Source organism: Solea solea, chromosome 21 (assembly GCF_958295425.1).
Source record: "Solea solea chromosome 21, fSolSol10.1, whole genome shotgun sequence".
NCBI classification, from domain to species: domain Eukaryota; kingdom Metazoa; phylum Chordata; class Actinopteri; order Pleuronectiformes; family Soleidae; genus Solea; species Solea solea.
This window is the reverse complement of record NC_081154.1, coordinates 8,049,260-8,065,325: the sequence shown is the minus strand read 5'-3', so window position 1 is coordinate 8,065,325 and position 16,066 is coordinate 8,049,260. Positions and strand designations below refer to the sequence as shown.

General features: G+C 42.9%; 1 protein-coding gene across 4 annotated transcripts in view; it reads right to left on the bottom strand.

The window, feature by feature from the left end:
- Positions 1-451: 451 nt before the first annotated feature.
- The window catches only part of LOC131448320 (PH and SEC7 domain-containing protein 1-like), a 56,105-nt gene continuing 40,490 nt past the window's right edge, over positions 452-16,066 (bottom strand). For all 4 annotated transcript variants that reach the window (XM_058620660.1, XM_058620659.1, XM_058620663.1 and 1 more), the window contains 7 exons: positions 10,596-10,639; positions 5,875-6,071; positions 4,381-4,451; positions 4,100-4,257; positions 2,377-2,521; positions 1,366-1,509; positions 452-975 (listed from right to left, as the gene is read on the bottom strand). In XM_058620660.1, coding sequence (XP_058476643.1) covers positions 712-975; positions 1,366-1,509; positions 2,377-2,521; positions 4,100-4,257; positions 4,381-4,451; positions 5,875-6,071; positions 10,596-10,639 — 1,023 coding nt within the window. In that variant the 3' untranslated portion in view covers positions 452-711. The remainder of the gene's footprint in view (positions 976-1,365; positions 1,510-2,376; positions 2,522-4,099; positions 4,258-4,380; positions 4,452-5,874; positions 6,072-10,595; positions 10,640-16,066) is intronic.

Genomic DNA, 16,066 nt, shown 5'->3' with positions numbered 1-16,066 from the left:
CTGCCTTTAGCAAAATACACATGCACAAACTAAAAGCTGCAATGTCCGGCTCCTGAGTGGAATGTGGCAAAAAAAAAAAAAAAAGGAGCTGGAATGTAATGCCTCCGTGAACCCACTGACTCTTGAGAAGTCCAATAACGATTACAGCACTCAAATCAAAGTGGCGGTAACGGTTGAACTGAAATCAAATCATCAGTGGCCTAAAGTGAGATGTTTTGAAATGTGTAAACATATTTGGTCCCAAAACTGAGTGAGAGGTGGAGAAAAAAGGTGGGAGAGGTGCCTTGAAAGAACAAAAAGACGGGAAAGGAAACTATGCTGGATGTAGGTCCCTGTGTAGTGTCCTGTTCAGTCTACATGCCCCCTCTTTATCTCAGCGCATGGTACTGACTGCTACACACCCAGCGTATGTTCTCAAAGACACCATGTCTCTGCAGATCCGTTACCTCCTGCACTAACACCCTCGCTGGGTTTTTTTCCCCCCCAGCCAGTCTGTCAGTCACAGGATCTGCACCTCCTCTGTTAGATGAGAAGATTGGGGTGCCGGGTAGGGCTTCATGGTTGGGGTAGGGTGTAGGGTAGACCCTCACTCCAGCTCCCCTTTCAAGCAGAGCTCCGAACCCTCCTGGATCTCAAATAAAACCTATGCAGGGAGACAGCCTGCCGCTGACAGTGCAACGCCGTGCCGCTCCCGGCGCCCCCCACCCTGTCTCACTTCTTGACAGCCTGTCGGTAGCTGTGTCTCTGGCCTTCCTGCCGAACTTTACTGCTGCAGGCGCTGGCTTTGCTGCTGTTGCCGCCGTCCCTGGTGCTGCTGGCCAGGCTGGCCTGGCTGCTGTCCTGCAGCGTGGGGCTCGAGTGAGCCCTCTGCAGTCCGTTGTCCTCCAAGAGCAGGGACTCAAACACAGACAGGTCCTCCTCACCACTCCGGATTTTAGCCCGCAGCAGCATCACATACGTCCCATACCGTGTCTTCTACACGGAGAGAGCAACAGGCAGAACATGAGCGCTCAATATGTTTATATGTTATTATTTCATATATGGATGGTGTTAAGACACAGAATGGCATTTCATATGTGTACAAAATCAGAAATCAGAAATCAGAAACCTTTAATTGTCATCGCACATGTACAACGAAATTATAGCAGCAACCAAGTGTCAAGTACGTAAAAAAGTACAGGTAATAAAAAAAAAAGGAACTGCTGTTCTGGTCTGTGATGCAACAGATCAATCTAAAAACACCTAATACTAACAAGTTGAAAGGCTGTAGTGCCGCCTAGTGGAGGCAGACATAATTGATTCAATAAAGAGATACCCCAATAATACTTGTGTACTGGAACAAGGGCTGGAAACAATCCACCTCACCTCAAACTCCAGATACTCGTCTCGCTGGCGGTACTCTTCCAGCTCGCGCCCTTTGACCTTGCGGTCCGGAGGATAGGAGCGCAGCTCGGCCAGCTCGGTGGAGATCGCTCTGAATCGAGCTTCATGGGATCTGATTTGCTCCTCCTGTGAGTGCAAGATCAACACTGACATCATGACGGGGATCAGATAAAGAAAAACTGCCTATGTAATTATGAATTATGTATTCTTCTGTTTATTCCAATAGATTATTGACTATTGACAGTCAAAAATATGAAAATATGGTCATGAGCTCCAGCCAATGATGGACAAAAAAGATTTCCACGTTTTAGCCACCAAAATCTAATCAGTTCACCTTTTTTCCCCCCCCATAAATAATGGTAATGCCTCCGGCCATGGCAGTTACTAATGGACAATCATGTCTGTGCCATGAGTCAGATAAAGCACACTTTATGTGTGTCAAGCTCTGCTATTTTCATTTCTGTCTCCTTGTTGTGTCAATGCATTTCTGTTTCTGGAGCCTAGACATTGACAGCAGACATTGATTTTGCTTTAACTTGCCCTTCTGAAGTCATACAATATTGATTCACTGAGAGTAACGCTCCACATGTCCCCCCGTGTCTTGTATAAAATAGTTTTTTCTTACTATTTCAATTTAGCATGACAAATCCTCTATGCTAAGACAACACAATCGATTGCTTCATTAATGATGTTGTAATTCTGTTATATTAATTATCATTTTACTCTTTTTAAAGTTGGATTGGATTAGATAATTTTACTCTAATCATATTTTAATTTGATTGTTTCTGGGTTTTTTTATTCAAGGGTGAACTGTACAGAGGATGCAACTATATTGCGGTAATCTTGTTATATATCATATTATTTCCAATTACTGTCTCAGAGTACAGATCATAATTTTTTAATTTGGAAAGATTTCACTGGCTGCAGTGGCGTTCACAAGCTCTTGGATTTGACTGGGACCGAGCTGTAAAATGGCTGCAAACACAACGTTACCTCGGAGAGCTTTGACATTGTCCCGGGCAGCAGAGGCCGGCTGAACTTTTTCTGAGAGCCGATGGCCGCTGGGAAAGGAGGGGCTGAGAACATGGCGGCCACTGTGTTGATCCGCGTGATCCACGACTGCATCTGCTCGGCGTTCCTGTAGCATCACATACACAACAAACGCACAACAGCAATTAGAGACGACTCCACAATACCCGTACAGTAGGTACAAACACACTTATTATCAGCTCAGCTCCACAGTGCTGCGTGCTCACATCAGCACATGGCTGACTTACAACATCAAAGGGATTATAATCAGGAACTGCAGCCTTGATGTTGACAAAGAAATGATTTCGGAGCCAATTACCGCATGAGGGAAAAGGGCCTGTTTTACACTAACAGACCTATTAGGGGCCCATGAGAAATATCAGATTGAATCAGACAGCCTTGCCTAAAACCCAGGGGAGAGCAGAGATATAGAGAGAGAGAGAAAGAAGGAGGAAAAAGACGCAGGGAGGGGTACAGTATCTGGGACAAATGCAGGCTGCAACTGGAGCACAGAGTCTGTCCTCCTGGGGGGCTGAAACATGTGGCCACTCATGTGCCACTTCCTGGATGCAGCCATCACACACACACACACACACACACACACACACACACACACACACACATAGCGAACACACCTTCACCTTGCCCCTGACATTCTGTATGCATGCGTTTGTGTCTTTGATCCGTGTGCGCTCAGCATGGATTCTGCACGCTACGGGCACATGTGCTCAGCTGGATCCATGTGCAGTTAGCTGGGGCTGGACGCCCTGCTATGATCAGATACACTGACATCAGCCCTCACTCTTCTCGCTTCACTTTCCCAACCAGGTGCAGAGACTTTAGTGAGGTCCAGCACTGATAGTGAAAGTGGAGATCTGGCTCACAGCAAACGTTTCAGCCAAACGCTGTTGGAAGTGGTCAATTTAAGGGGAGCCATAAGTCACTGAGAGGTGATCACTTGTCTTATCTATCTATAATTCTAAGCTCTCGAAGAAAAGAGGTCGACCAAAAGAGAGAATTTTAAAATGACCTAATACCATGGTTCTCAAACTGTGGTGCGTGTACCACCAGTGGTACGCAAGCGTCCTCTGCTGGTACTCGGAGGAAAATCGGAAATACTGCTCTACTGTATATACCAGGGTATGTGATCGCAGTGGAGCTGAGGAATTTTGAGTGCGTAGAAAATGCGACAAATAACAAAAAAACACACAAAAAAATAAATGTATCTCTCGCTCCATCTTCGCTCTACCAGTGTATGAAGTATATGTGAGGAAGAGGAGGATGATGAGAGAGTAAATGATCTTATTGGGAATAAATCTGCCTCCTGTGAAAAGTCCGTAGCTGACTTTGCTCGACCTACTTACACCGCTGTATTTTGCCGGTCCTGGAGTCTGTTTTAGTTTGTTTTCTTGGAGCGGAGAATTGATCTTAACACTTGAAAATCCCGTCGCATACGCACATTTTTCGAGAGAAGTGGCCTCGAAATGAGCAAATATAGCCAAAATGACCAATCTTTTTTTTTTTTGCTAGATGTGCGACTGCCCTGTAGCATCCATGTCAGAGCTGCTTCCACTGAGTGCGGTAAACTGTGTCCCCACACGATGGGCGGAGCAGATTACCCAGCTAAAAATGATTAATAGGTCAACCTCTAGTGACGAGTCATAACATGGTTTAGACTGTGACTCACGGTGCCTGGAAGAGGTACACCCTCCAGTCGGCCGTCCGCAGGTAAAACACGTTGGGCCGCTTGCTGTAGTCCGACGCTTTCATGGCCAGAGAGTGGTGGACGGACACGGCGTTCTTCAGATCCTCATCAGACAGCTGCTTATCAGGCCTGTACTCCCCCTGCAAGGACAAAGGCAAATATGAAATGAATTACGACGACTATCAAACACTATTAAACACATAAATCCCCTGAACTGAGCACTGAGTTGATGATGAACGTGTACGTGTGTGTTAACAACTTACTTTTTGCAGATAGAGAATTAACCCTTTCAGAATGGCATAGAAGGTCTTCCATCCTCTTTTCCCTCTCGGTGCTGTGAGGAGGAGGAGGAAACGGGATTACACTATATCAGTCATGCACATATTTACAGTGTAAATTTAATATCTGTCATTTAATATCTGAAGCAAGACTTCATATTATTGTCAGATATTTACATCTGACACTATCGGGTCTATTTGTTACTTGATGTTATCTTTATATTTACACCAAATTTCACCAACATGTCACCAGATTTTTCAGACTTCTATAGCTCTGACACTTTCTGCCTCAGCATGTACTATAAAAAAAAAATAAAACATTTGCATCTCCACTTAGTGACTTAAACAGGAAGCAATGCTTTAATGCTTAAAGCATAGTCCCCCAATAAAAATATAGACACACAGTTTATAATTCAGAATTCATCAAATAGAAATGTGGTGTGCTTACGCTTCTTTTATACCGGCTGATTAATGTATTACATAAGATGTGAAAAATGTTTTCACAGCAGAGATGTTCTAGTGGATCACAGCTGATTCATCCGACAGGGGATGTGGAGAAGATTTAGACTGCAAATAACTGGTGTAAAGAGTGGTTATGACACACGGTTTTCCATGGAGCAGATGCAGTTTTTCATTTTGCCTTTTGTTTTGATTCATTTTCAATTCTGAGGATCCTGCATATTCATACTGTAACTGTGGAAGAATACGTTTGATTTACTTGAAACTGTATCAAAAATACCAGTCGTCAGCGTCGGTTCACAGGTGTGAGCTGAAAGAAGCGGATGGATACTCGACCGAGGGCGACCCGATCCTGTTACTCCTAGAATGTAAATTGTTTCTTGTCATCTCGTCCTCTTGTCCATAAATCAAGCGATTAAACCATGTGCGTTTCAATGAGCGAAAAGTGATAAGTCGGGTTGAAAACGCAAGCTACGCAAACTAAATCACTGTCTTGCTGGGGTTACTTTTTGTTTCCGATGTCTTGAAAAATACAACAACGCAATCAAAGTTTTATAAAAATGCTACTGTACCTACTGTACACGGTCTGAAGACTTTAAAAGTCCTGCTTCAGACTTCAACTGTATTGATGACTTGCCAACAAATGCACAAATGACTTTAAAACAGTTGTAACAAACCATAAACCAGCTGTAGGGATACCCTGAGAGCAAATCCTACTTTGTGTTACTATACTTTAGAAAATGAAAATGAAAAACTTTACATTTGTTTTTTTACGACCTCTCAATGCCCATATTTAATGCCTTCACGGGCCACTAGGCACTAGTCTCTGGAGTATTTTGTTGGTGTGGCTGACACCAATTGAAAACTTTAAATCCGTGCATTTCTTGTGTGAAATTTAATTTTGTAATAATTTAATATATGAGAATTCATCTTCCCACTCGCAGACAAATACTTATTTTCTGTTTCCTCACATCATGATGGAGAGCTTATGGTAATCAAGCCAAAATGTCTGCGACGTACTTCTCTTGCCGTCCGAGTCGGCGTGGACTTTGCGCACCAGGAATCCGTTCTTGTACAGCAGTGATCCCGAGGGCTGTTTCTCCTCCGACAGGAGGTCCCCACTGCTGCCCTCCCTCTTCATGGATCTGTTGGAGGTGTTGGAGTCACACAGGCTGTCCCCGAGCTCCGAAAACGACTTCCGCAGCTCTTCCTCATCGCTATGGAGACAGAGATAAATAAATAAATAAATGAATAAGTGAGTGAATGAACACTCTCAACACATATGTGTCATATCTCATTAGCGATGCGAATAAACACCATCGCCATCATCATCATCATCATCATTCACCCTCTCCCTTTGCCTCTCTCACACACTGTGCTTGTTACAAGGAACAGGACAGGACAAGAGGTCCACAGATTTCACACACTGACTGGGAAACTTTCATTCCGTTGCACTTCTCATGAGTAATGCCACCGTCCACTGCTGCTGCCACCGCCGCCGCCGCCGTGTTGCACAAGACATTCGTGTCACATACCGGAACCTGAGCAAAGCTGTGTTTCCTTCTCTCTGTGCTCTGAGAAGCAGAGTCTGATCACAAAAAAAATGAAGGGGAAAAAAAGAAAGACTGACACCAGCTCTCATTTTCCTGCTTTGAGGTGAAAAAAACAGGCGGCGCTCTTTCACCCTGAGGGCCAGCTGCTCCTCACAAGAGACATCGCAGAGCTGAGACAGGATGCAAAAAAACAACAACAAAGAAACAAAGACTTTATAGACTTATCAGGGGAGGGAGAAGGAGGAAAGCCCCTTATTCTTGGATATTTCAAATTCTTATATGTTCACCTATAAACCAAACACAGATGGGAAGTTCTTATATTGATTGTGTAAAACAGTCAGCATCAGTATCATCACTGCGTCACAGTTCAAAGTTCACTCTGCGCGTTTTTTTGAACAAAAACAAAAGAGAAACCCTCTATTTTCTGACTTCTGCACAATCATTGCAACTTTATATCACGACTAAAAATTCCATATAAAATGAATCATAACTTTGACTCAACAACACAAAAAAAACACACTTTTTTTAAACCCTGATTATGTGACCTATAAACATACACCCCCAGGATGTCCATATAAGGCAAATTACCATGGGTGCACTTGTGGTACAGATCTGCACCGTGTGAGCACTAAGGGTTAAAATATTTGCTTATCTTTACAAGAAATGTTAAAGAGTTCAGAGCTTTTATTCTGAAAAAAAAAAAAAATAGAATTGACAGCCAGGTTTGGGGAGTAAATGTCATAACAACATAACTATTTGCATATGTTAGACTCAAAGAAGAAGCTGTGAAATGATGTACAATAAATATTAACAGTCCGTGTCTCACACGCATTTGTCTTCGTAACAAGCTGCTGATTAAAGACAACGTTGCCTTTTCCTTTGTATGTGTGTTTACATTTCATTTTTAGGATTAACTCATCTCAGTGCGTCTCCTTTTGTCAAAATGTCTCGTTCTCTATTAGATGATATAATGTTTTTGGTGAAAGTAAAGCAATAGGAGCTCCGTTTTTATAGACCTGGAAGGTATCCGCCTTTCTTTTAAAAAACAAAACAAGACCCTGAAACACTGGCAGGTCTCGGATTTTAATGAAGTTCACCAGACAGATTTGTTTTTATCAAACAGAAGATTATAGGCAAAGACTTACTGTACTGTATGGCTGATACACTGAAGCTTTAGAGCAGGCGGCTCATTGTTCATTAGAAACAGGCCTTGAGGAACCTTCTTTGTAAATGAGGTTTCTGATGAGCAGCTTTATGCTGCAGATATACTCTCATTTGATTTGTGTATATCTGTGTGTGTGTGTGTGTGTGTGTGTGTGTGTGTGTGTGTTTTTGTTCAAAAGAGTTGTAATCCTTATTAATCTTCAAAAATAATAGTTCAGGTTACTCTAAATTATAGTGATCCGAGTCTCATCTAAATACTTTAAATTTACTTTTGCTCCAAGTTACTGTTTTATAATCTAACATTCTGTTTTAAAAATCAGAGAATGTAAATTGTTTGCTTTGACAATACTTAGAACAGACACTGTGACGGCCGTGACAATCTCATTCTCTTCTAAATAACCCCGCACAATGCACTGTGTGCATTCCTTTACGTTTTTCAAAAAGGGATTTGTCACATTGGATGATAGATGATAGGAAACCGGCGGCGACAGCCTCCCCGTTCCCCCGCTCCCGCTCGGTGAGGTAAACGCGGCAATTCCACTACAGTTACCACACCAGGCGACACCCATGCAAAAAGTTCACCGTGAAAATAGAAAAATGGCTTGATGCCGAACCCCACGAGACCACGTTATGAGTAACCAACAGTACATAACAGCAGTTAACCCCATGCAAGAGCCAGAGAGAACGAGAGAGGCAGAGACGGAGCCAATGAGCATGTAGCCTGTTGCCTGGTAACTGCTGGCCTGCCTGAAACCCTCTCTACACAGAGACAAAGTAGAAGAGCTGGAGAGAGGGGGATGGAGGGAGGAAAGAGAGAGAGATAGAGAGAGTGGAAAAAAGACAAAGCTTATCCTTCTTCTCAGATGGCAGACCATTTTCAACAATCGCATGAGTGAGAGTATAAGGAGAGGAGCGAGACGGAAGAAAACAAACGGACCAGAAAAAAAAAGAGAAAGGTTTGAAGAAGAGAACGGAATAACAAAGAAATAAAAACAGAAATTCTTTTTAAAAAAGGAAAAGAAAAGTGAAAGATGAATCACAGGAAAGTGGTGCAAAGTGAGGGGCAGGCTGTGGAGCAGGTTGGCCAGTTGATGGACTTGCTGCTGCATGCTGGGATTTTCATGCTCTTGCCATCAGGAAGCAGATTTGCTCTTTCACCTGTGACACTGAGTCACTGTACCAAATGGCACAAACACATTGACGCAGAGTGAAGTGACAGAGGACAGTAACTCGTCCATATGCATCCTCTTATATGACGAAGCTTCCCCTTGTTTGATTTTCATGTCTCTTTATGTTCTCCTAATGACTGCTGTAGAAAAATCCCTTTTTCTTTTTTTTGGCTCAAAAAGAAGCCAAAGTTCTCCAAAAAAATTAAATAACAAGCAGCCAAACAAGAGCTTTTCCTGAATGGAAACATCTAAAATTGAGGAAATCATGAATGAAATCTTTGGGAACTGAAAGTTCCGATTCATGATATCTCAGCATAGCGGGTAGACAAATTATAATCCAGTAGCCATTTACTGTTTGGGAAAATGTCATTGTGGCATCAGAGGGCACGCTCTCTGCTCGCCTACTGTAGGTGAGTGGTGCACAATAGTACGACAGGACGATTGGAGGTGTGGAGGGAGGACAGGAAAAGAGATGGACTGCATAATCGTGCAGATGGATCCCTTGTTTTTGCCCATATACAACACATTTTAACTCCGCTTTGCATCCATAGATGTGAACCTCTGACTTGTTGCATCTTCCTCTCTCTCTCTCTCCTTCCCTCCCTCCGCTCTCCACCCCCGCTGCTGCGTTGAGGAAGCATGTGTGTGCCGTATATGTCTGTGTTGTATATGTGAGTGCAGAACATGTGGGTGCCTCCAACGGCACCGCTGAGAGTGTCCATGTGCGTGTGTCTCGCTCTGCGGGGGTGTAAAATTACACCCATTGCTATGGTTATGTGCGCAGACACACACACACCTGTGAGGAGATGTGCATCACGTATACAGTTTGTTTTAACATAACCACGGCAACGGGTTTCACCATAATCTAAGTGCTTTTTAACGCTCACTCTGAAGGTAAAGGACGAGATGGAATCAGTGTACGCAAAACACTGAAATAATGCAGAAATTAGTGCCAATAGTCGATAAGTCGAGACGAGACGAGAGTGACACTGTGCTCTCCCCCCAGATAAGGTTTTCAAAGCAAAACTCCGGCATTGACAGAACAAAAACAAATGAAAAAAATCTAACTTTTTCATTTTCTGTCCTGACATGGCCTCTGGTGTGGCGACAGAGTTTAAATAGCTGTCTCTGTGTGTCAGTGGAGATGTTTAAACTGGATTGACTGCCTCTCCGTGGATCTCTGTGGACCTCCTCCATATGCCTCTTTGACCACGTTTTATTCATCTGCTTGGGGAGCGCTGCTACTGCTATTTTTGGAGAAGGTAGTGGGAGGCTGTGGTCACACCTTTGTACAGGATGCAGGTAAGGAGCCATTTAAATTACTTTCTCTCTCTCTATGTGTCTCCTTTCTCTCTCTCTCTCTCTTTCCACCATTGTCTCCCTCGCTGCCTCGTGTGTTCACATGCCAACATGCGCACGTCCGCGATGATGTGCTTCCTGTGTGTATTTATATGTACAGTAAATGTTTCTGTGTCTGTGTTTGCTGCTGAGAAAACATAGGGAGGGAAGAGCAACGCCGTAGCCATGGAGTCGTATCCATGGTGCCGTAGCTATGGCAACAAAGCTTGGAAAGCTAGTGACTTAATTGGCATCTCTGAGGCACTCTGAAACTGTGATCCAGAATAGCAACCCTTGACACACTAATGCTTCCCTCACATGCCAGACAATGTTCACGTCATTAATGAGCATGCTAACAAGTTAATCAATATCCTTTATCGTTTCCTGCCCTTCAGGACGACGTGTGTGTGTGTGTGTGGAGCATATATTCTATTTGAGATTATGACACTTCAAAGGGATCAAATGCAAAACAAAATCATATTTAAGGAGAATAATATCAATAAAAAATATGACTTACAGTGTCCACTGCAGTTTTTGGTTCTTGATTGAGTTGTAGAGAGCCTGCGGGGGGGGAAGAAAAAAAACAGTTTTCAGATAAATATGATTAACAGCTGCTTTGCTCCATGTTCTATTGGAGATCTGATCAAATATCGGCGGGCACAGGTGTGCTGCAGTTCTCTGTGAGAGTTGCGCAGTAAGCAAGACGGCTTCATTCAATAAACCGCATACTCAGATGAATGCCATCCCCCGTCCGCGCAGCTCTAACTGCTCTTTGCCTGAGCTCAACACATTTCCCTCGCCGAACAAAGCATCAGTCACCCGCTTAGTCGACCACATTACTACATCATTTATTAAAAAAGAAAAAGAAAAAACACAACCTGTCAAACGCTGGACAATCAAATCAATCAGCCAATAAATAATTTAGTCTCTGACGCAAAAAACGCATCGACCCGCGCAGAGCGAAATTGAGTTACAGCTCAGAGATGAGATTGTACGACGCATGAAAGCAACAATAACTAAACCAGAACATGACGACGACGCTTCATGTCCACAGCTGAGCTGGCTTCAAATGGGTCTCTTTAGGCCGCAGTCGAGTGATCAATCAGCTCATTGGCGGGAAAAATGTTTTACCAGCAATTTATTTAAAGATATCTAAACTCCCTTTTCTATGTTAATATCATTAAGTTTATAATCACAATCCACTATCCACAGCAGGGAGAATTAAAGTGATAAATCGGGTTTTTTGAGGTGTGGTTGTATTAGAGCTGCAACTAACGATTATTTTCACAATCGATTAATCTGTCGATAATTTTCTCGATTAATCGAGTAATCGTTTGGTCCACAAAATGTCAGAAAACGTTAAAAAATGTTGATCAGTGTTTGTCAAACCTGGAAATGATGTAATAATTCAGTTTTTTTTAATGATTTCTTTGTTATATGGAGCAAAGAAACCAGAAAAGATTCACATTTAAGAAGCTGAAACAAACAGAAGTCTTGTTTTCAAATCGAGTAACTGTTTCAGCTCTAGGTTGTATGAATTATTGACACGCTCGGCTACCCCTTTGTGCGCCCCCTGCACCATGAACCAGCCTGAGAAATGGACATTTTCTCTTCCCTGAAGACATGGCTACCACTGCGGACACCAGGAAAAAACAGATTTTAACTACTTAACAAAAGGCTCACCTAATAAAATCCATGCTTGCTTGAGTCTTTGATATCTTGAGACAATGTTTGCCACTTCTTCCTGTCGCTACACAGCCGTTTCCAGCTGGAAACTGAAATTTGCAAACAAATCACTCTCCTGCACCAAAGTCCATTGAGAAAAATCTGCGTTTTTAAGCTCAGGAGACACAGGTGCCGCTGGTCTACTGATGCCTTGTTTGGTAAGTTTGTGCCACTAAGTGAAATCCATAACGAAGGACTCCAACCCACGGAGGACACACAATAACACATTTGGAGTCATTGATGGAGGCAGCAGCGGAGCAACAAGTCTTGTGTGCCATGATATAAAATCATTAATTTCTCTGGGGACATCTGGTGCGGAGAATGAACGGTCGTACAGAGCGACATAAACCTGCGATTCTCACAGGTTAAAGGCTGTCAAAAACAATTCTTAAGGTAGCATGGACTTAAGTGGGTGATTTTAAATGGCTAAAAATCTGTTTTTTTTATTGTGTCCCTCATCGACATCTCAAGCTGCTTCTCGGCACAGAGGCCAATCCGGGATATGGCGCACTCCGAAAAAAAAAAAGCGGAATAATCACTTTAAGAGACACAGCACATTTGATTTTTAATGTCTCCGGAATCTATTTTGACAGCCAAGACACTTCTCATTCTGCAGCTCGCAGTGACACCGCTCCTCCGCAGTGAAGGCACCACGAAGCCTTCAGACTGTGGTGTAAAAGACACGGATCGAGGCAGGGGATGCTGCTGATAGACAGCTGTGACAGCGGAGTTAATGGAGAGGACACTTAGCGGCAATTCATCACCACCTCATTCAACTCCTCAGTCCCTCATAGACCCAGTACAGTTCATTCTGTACGGAGGGAGAAACTGAAATCAATTATTTCCCATTACATTCCTTTGATTAAAGAACTGCCGCTAATGGTCCTCACTTGATTTCTGCTGTTTTTCAGGCTGTTGAGAATACGCTGGTTCTGCTGCATTGTGACTTGAAGTCAATCGGAATTGGATTTATAATGGGGTTTGATTCTTCTGTCCAATCAGGTTGCTTTGCAATGTTTCCTTTTGCTAGAGTTAGGGCCTCTTTAGAAATACTTCACGGACCATAACAGACTTATTTCTGGTTTCCACATGTCCCCCTGTAGAATCTTAAAATCTAGACTATGTTTAAAATGAGGCTCATACATTTTATTAATCAAAGAGACACAGCTGAGTTTCCTGGGACGCCAGAAGCAGGGAGGAAAAACTGCTTCTCTTACACATATCTGGGCAATATCAAACATTAATTGTGGATTTGTGAGCAGAAGTATGCTGCTGACCCGCAACAACGATTCACCATGTACAAATAGAGAGGAATACATCGAGAAGATCAAAATCAAATGTGAATGAGTCTCAGCTTTCAGACAAGAAATACAAAACACCCACATCGCTCCTGGTGGAAACAGCCCAAAATCCCCTATTAATGTGTGTCTTTTTAAGCCCAAATGACAACAATAAACCACACACACAGGACACAAGTCTGATGAAGGAGAGAACGGACAATCTAGAAACTGCCTCGCTGACTTGTGCTGAAGTCCCAAGGTGATAATAATGCGATTGATTTTCCTCTTATAAAACAACACGTCTGAGACTGCGGTACAAGGAAAAGAAAATCCCCCAAGACTGTAATAACTTATAAGGAATTTGGCAAGCACTAAATGTGTCGGAAAAGTGAGTATTATTCTGCAACGCTGTTTTGTTTTTTTGTTTTTTTTACTTACTACTGAGTGAGTGAAATCATAAAAGAGTGAGTCAAACAGCTTTGAAAATCAGCTTTCACCATGATTGCAATCAAGGAAACAATGTGACTCATCATTCTAATGCAACCACACGTTAATATTTAAGTGGAATGAATAATTAAAGATTAAAAGTAAGCAAAATGAAGTGAAAATGATGCTGAACGTGCGTGTCTGATGTGACAAAACAGTTAATAGAACCTACAAAATAACCTTACATCAGAGCAATTGCTTGTTTTGTGTTGAGAGATTCATTGGCTTATAATTTCAGTCGTTGAAAGTAGAAAGTCAAACGGCGTTGAGCGCGGAGTTCATCTCTTCTCGAAACTGTCACAGCTGAGTTTATCTGCCAGCGAGTTATTGCTTTTTTATTTGTGTGTGGGGGGAAAAAAAAAGAGAGAAGAAAATTCACTTCTTACAGTAAATCCTGAGGGGGGGGGGGGGGACACACACCACAGTATCAACAGCAGAGGGACTCGGCTGTGGATTTTAAGACAGATGACTAGTGAGAAAGAGAGAGAGAGGTGAGTCGCTTTACAACGCAGGTAGATGGAGGCGGGGTATAAATCATCTGTCAGACTGGAGGCTCATTCAGACACAGATGGATGTTCATCACCTTCACCTACTTGCTTCATCAACGTCACCAAACGCCGGCAAACGAGAGCCATTACCCTTGAGTGGTGGCTTCACACAACACAATGCTCTAATGTCCTGATGTGTACAACCCAACCAGGCATGGAAGTCAACCAGTCCTTCATCAGACGCTCTGCCACGTATTTACAAAGTTGCTGGCATGGCAAGTCAATTAAAGACGGGTTTGTTGTGTGTGAAACAATAAATGTTCGACACACGTGACCTTCTGATGGATTTGCCCAACTGGCTGTGAAGGACAATGAGCTACTGTCCTGTTAAAACAGGATTTGTTATGACATTTTGTCACACTGCTGGTACGATATTAAAGGCGCTGTACTGTATGTAGGAAATCTGTTTTATTAAGACATAAAACGAGTCAACGGAAATTGAAAGACTAGCTTCACCGGTGACCAGTGGTGTGCGCAGACATTTGGAAGGGCAGGGGCGGAAATTAAAAGGGCACCTACTGCGCACTGGTGGGGCAGGCAACACTAGTATATCATTTAACACATTCTCTTTAAAGCACAGCATCACTGAGATGGACATTTTCTATACAAGCACTGAATATCATTTCCTTGAAGGACACCCTTTGGGACACTGTCATGTAGGGACAGAGGGGAAATTCATAACTGTACCCTATTTGATTGCAAGGGCACCCATAGGACAAGAAGTTGCAAGGGCATCTTATCGCTTTTCTCCACTAGGAAGGCACTCCTTTGGAATCAATCAAGTTTTAACCCTGTAGCTACAGGGCAAATCTATATTCGGTAACTTCCGAAGACAGCTAAAATCACGTTACCGTGAGTTCTTACAAACACGGGAAATTGTACATTGCGAAGTTTGACCAATCAGCAGAGGTCTGGGACGCTCGAAACTTTGACACCTGGGATACTAGCAGAGAGCAGCTCACTCACTCACTCACTCGCTCACTCATCTTCTTCCACTTTATCCTCCACATGAGGGTTGCAGGGGTTGCTGGTGCCAATTCCAGCTGACATAAGGAGAAAGGCGGGGTACACCCTGGACAGGTTGCCAGTCCATCACAGGGCCACATAGAGACAAACAACTCTCACACCTACAGTCCCCTAAATCTGAATGTTTTTGGACTGGACTTGTGCAAACAGGAGAACCTCGGAAAAAAAAACAACCCACACACACACACACACACACACACACGTGGAGAATATGCAAACACCATGCAGAAAAGCCCTTGTTCCAATCGAGTCGCAAACCTGGGTGTTCTAACCACTACACAACAACCATGTGGCCCACGGAGCAGCTAAGTCCTTAAACCTTAAAAGTCTCACTTTCCCTTTTTTTTTTTTTTTAAAGTGAGAGAAAGAGAGTCTCGGGGTGTCAAACTCAAATGTCCTAGGGGCCAATGAGCATCTAGTCTGGTCAAGCGGGGGCCGACATAGAGGAAAAAAAGTGGAAAAAACAACTATTTAGTAGCCGGTGGGCAATATAAGATATTCATTAAGATATTAGTAAATTGCAAAGTAAAAGTGCTTGTTTTGATATAAATTTATGATGCACAAAAACGGAGTATTAAATTGAAAATCGAGGATAATTGTGATTAAAACAGCTTAAATATATGTCATTTCATGTTGAGTGTAATACATTTATTAAAGCAATGATTACAACCCAATGTCTTATTACTATTATATAAAATATTGTCTTAGATTCTGTCTCTATTCCATCACCTCGCACAGTGGTGGGGGGGCCGCATGTAATTGATTGGAGGGCCAAATGTGGCCCCGGGGCCACCAGTTTGACACATGTGGCTTACAGTGAAGATGCGTTATAATGTTGACGCAGAGAGGACGTTGCCAACAGATGTGGACAGAGACGCAACATTAGGCAAATTATAGCTAAATATTATAGTAATATTATATAT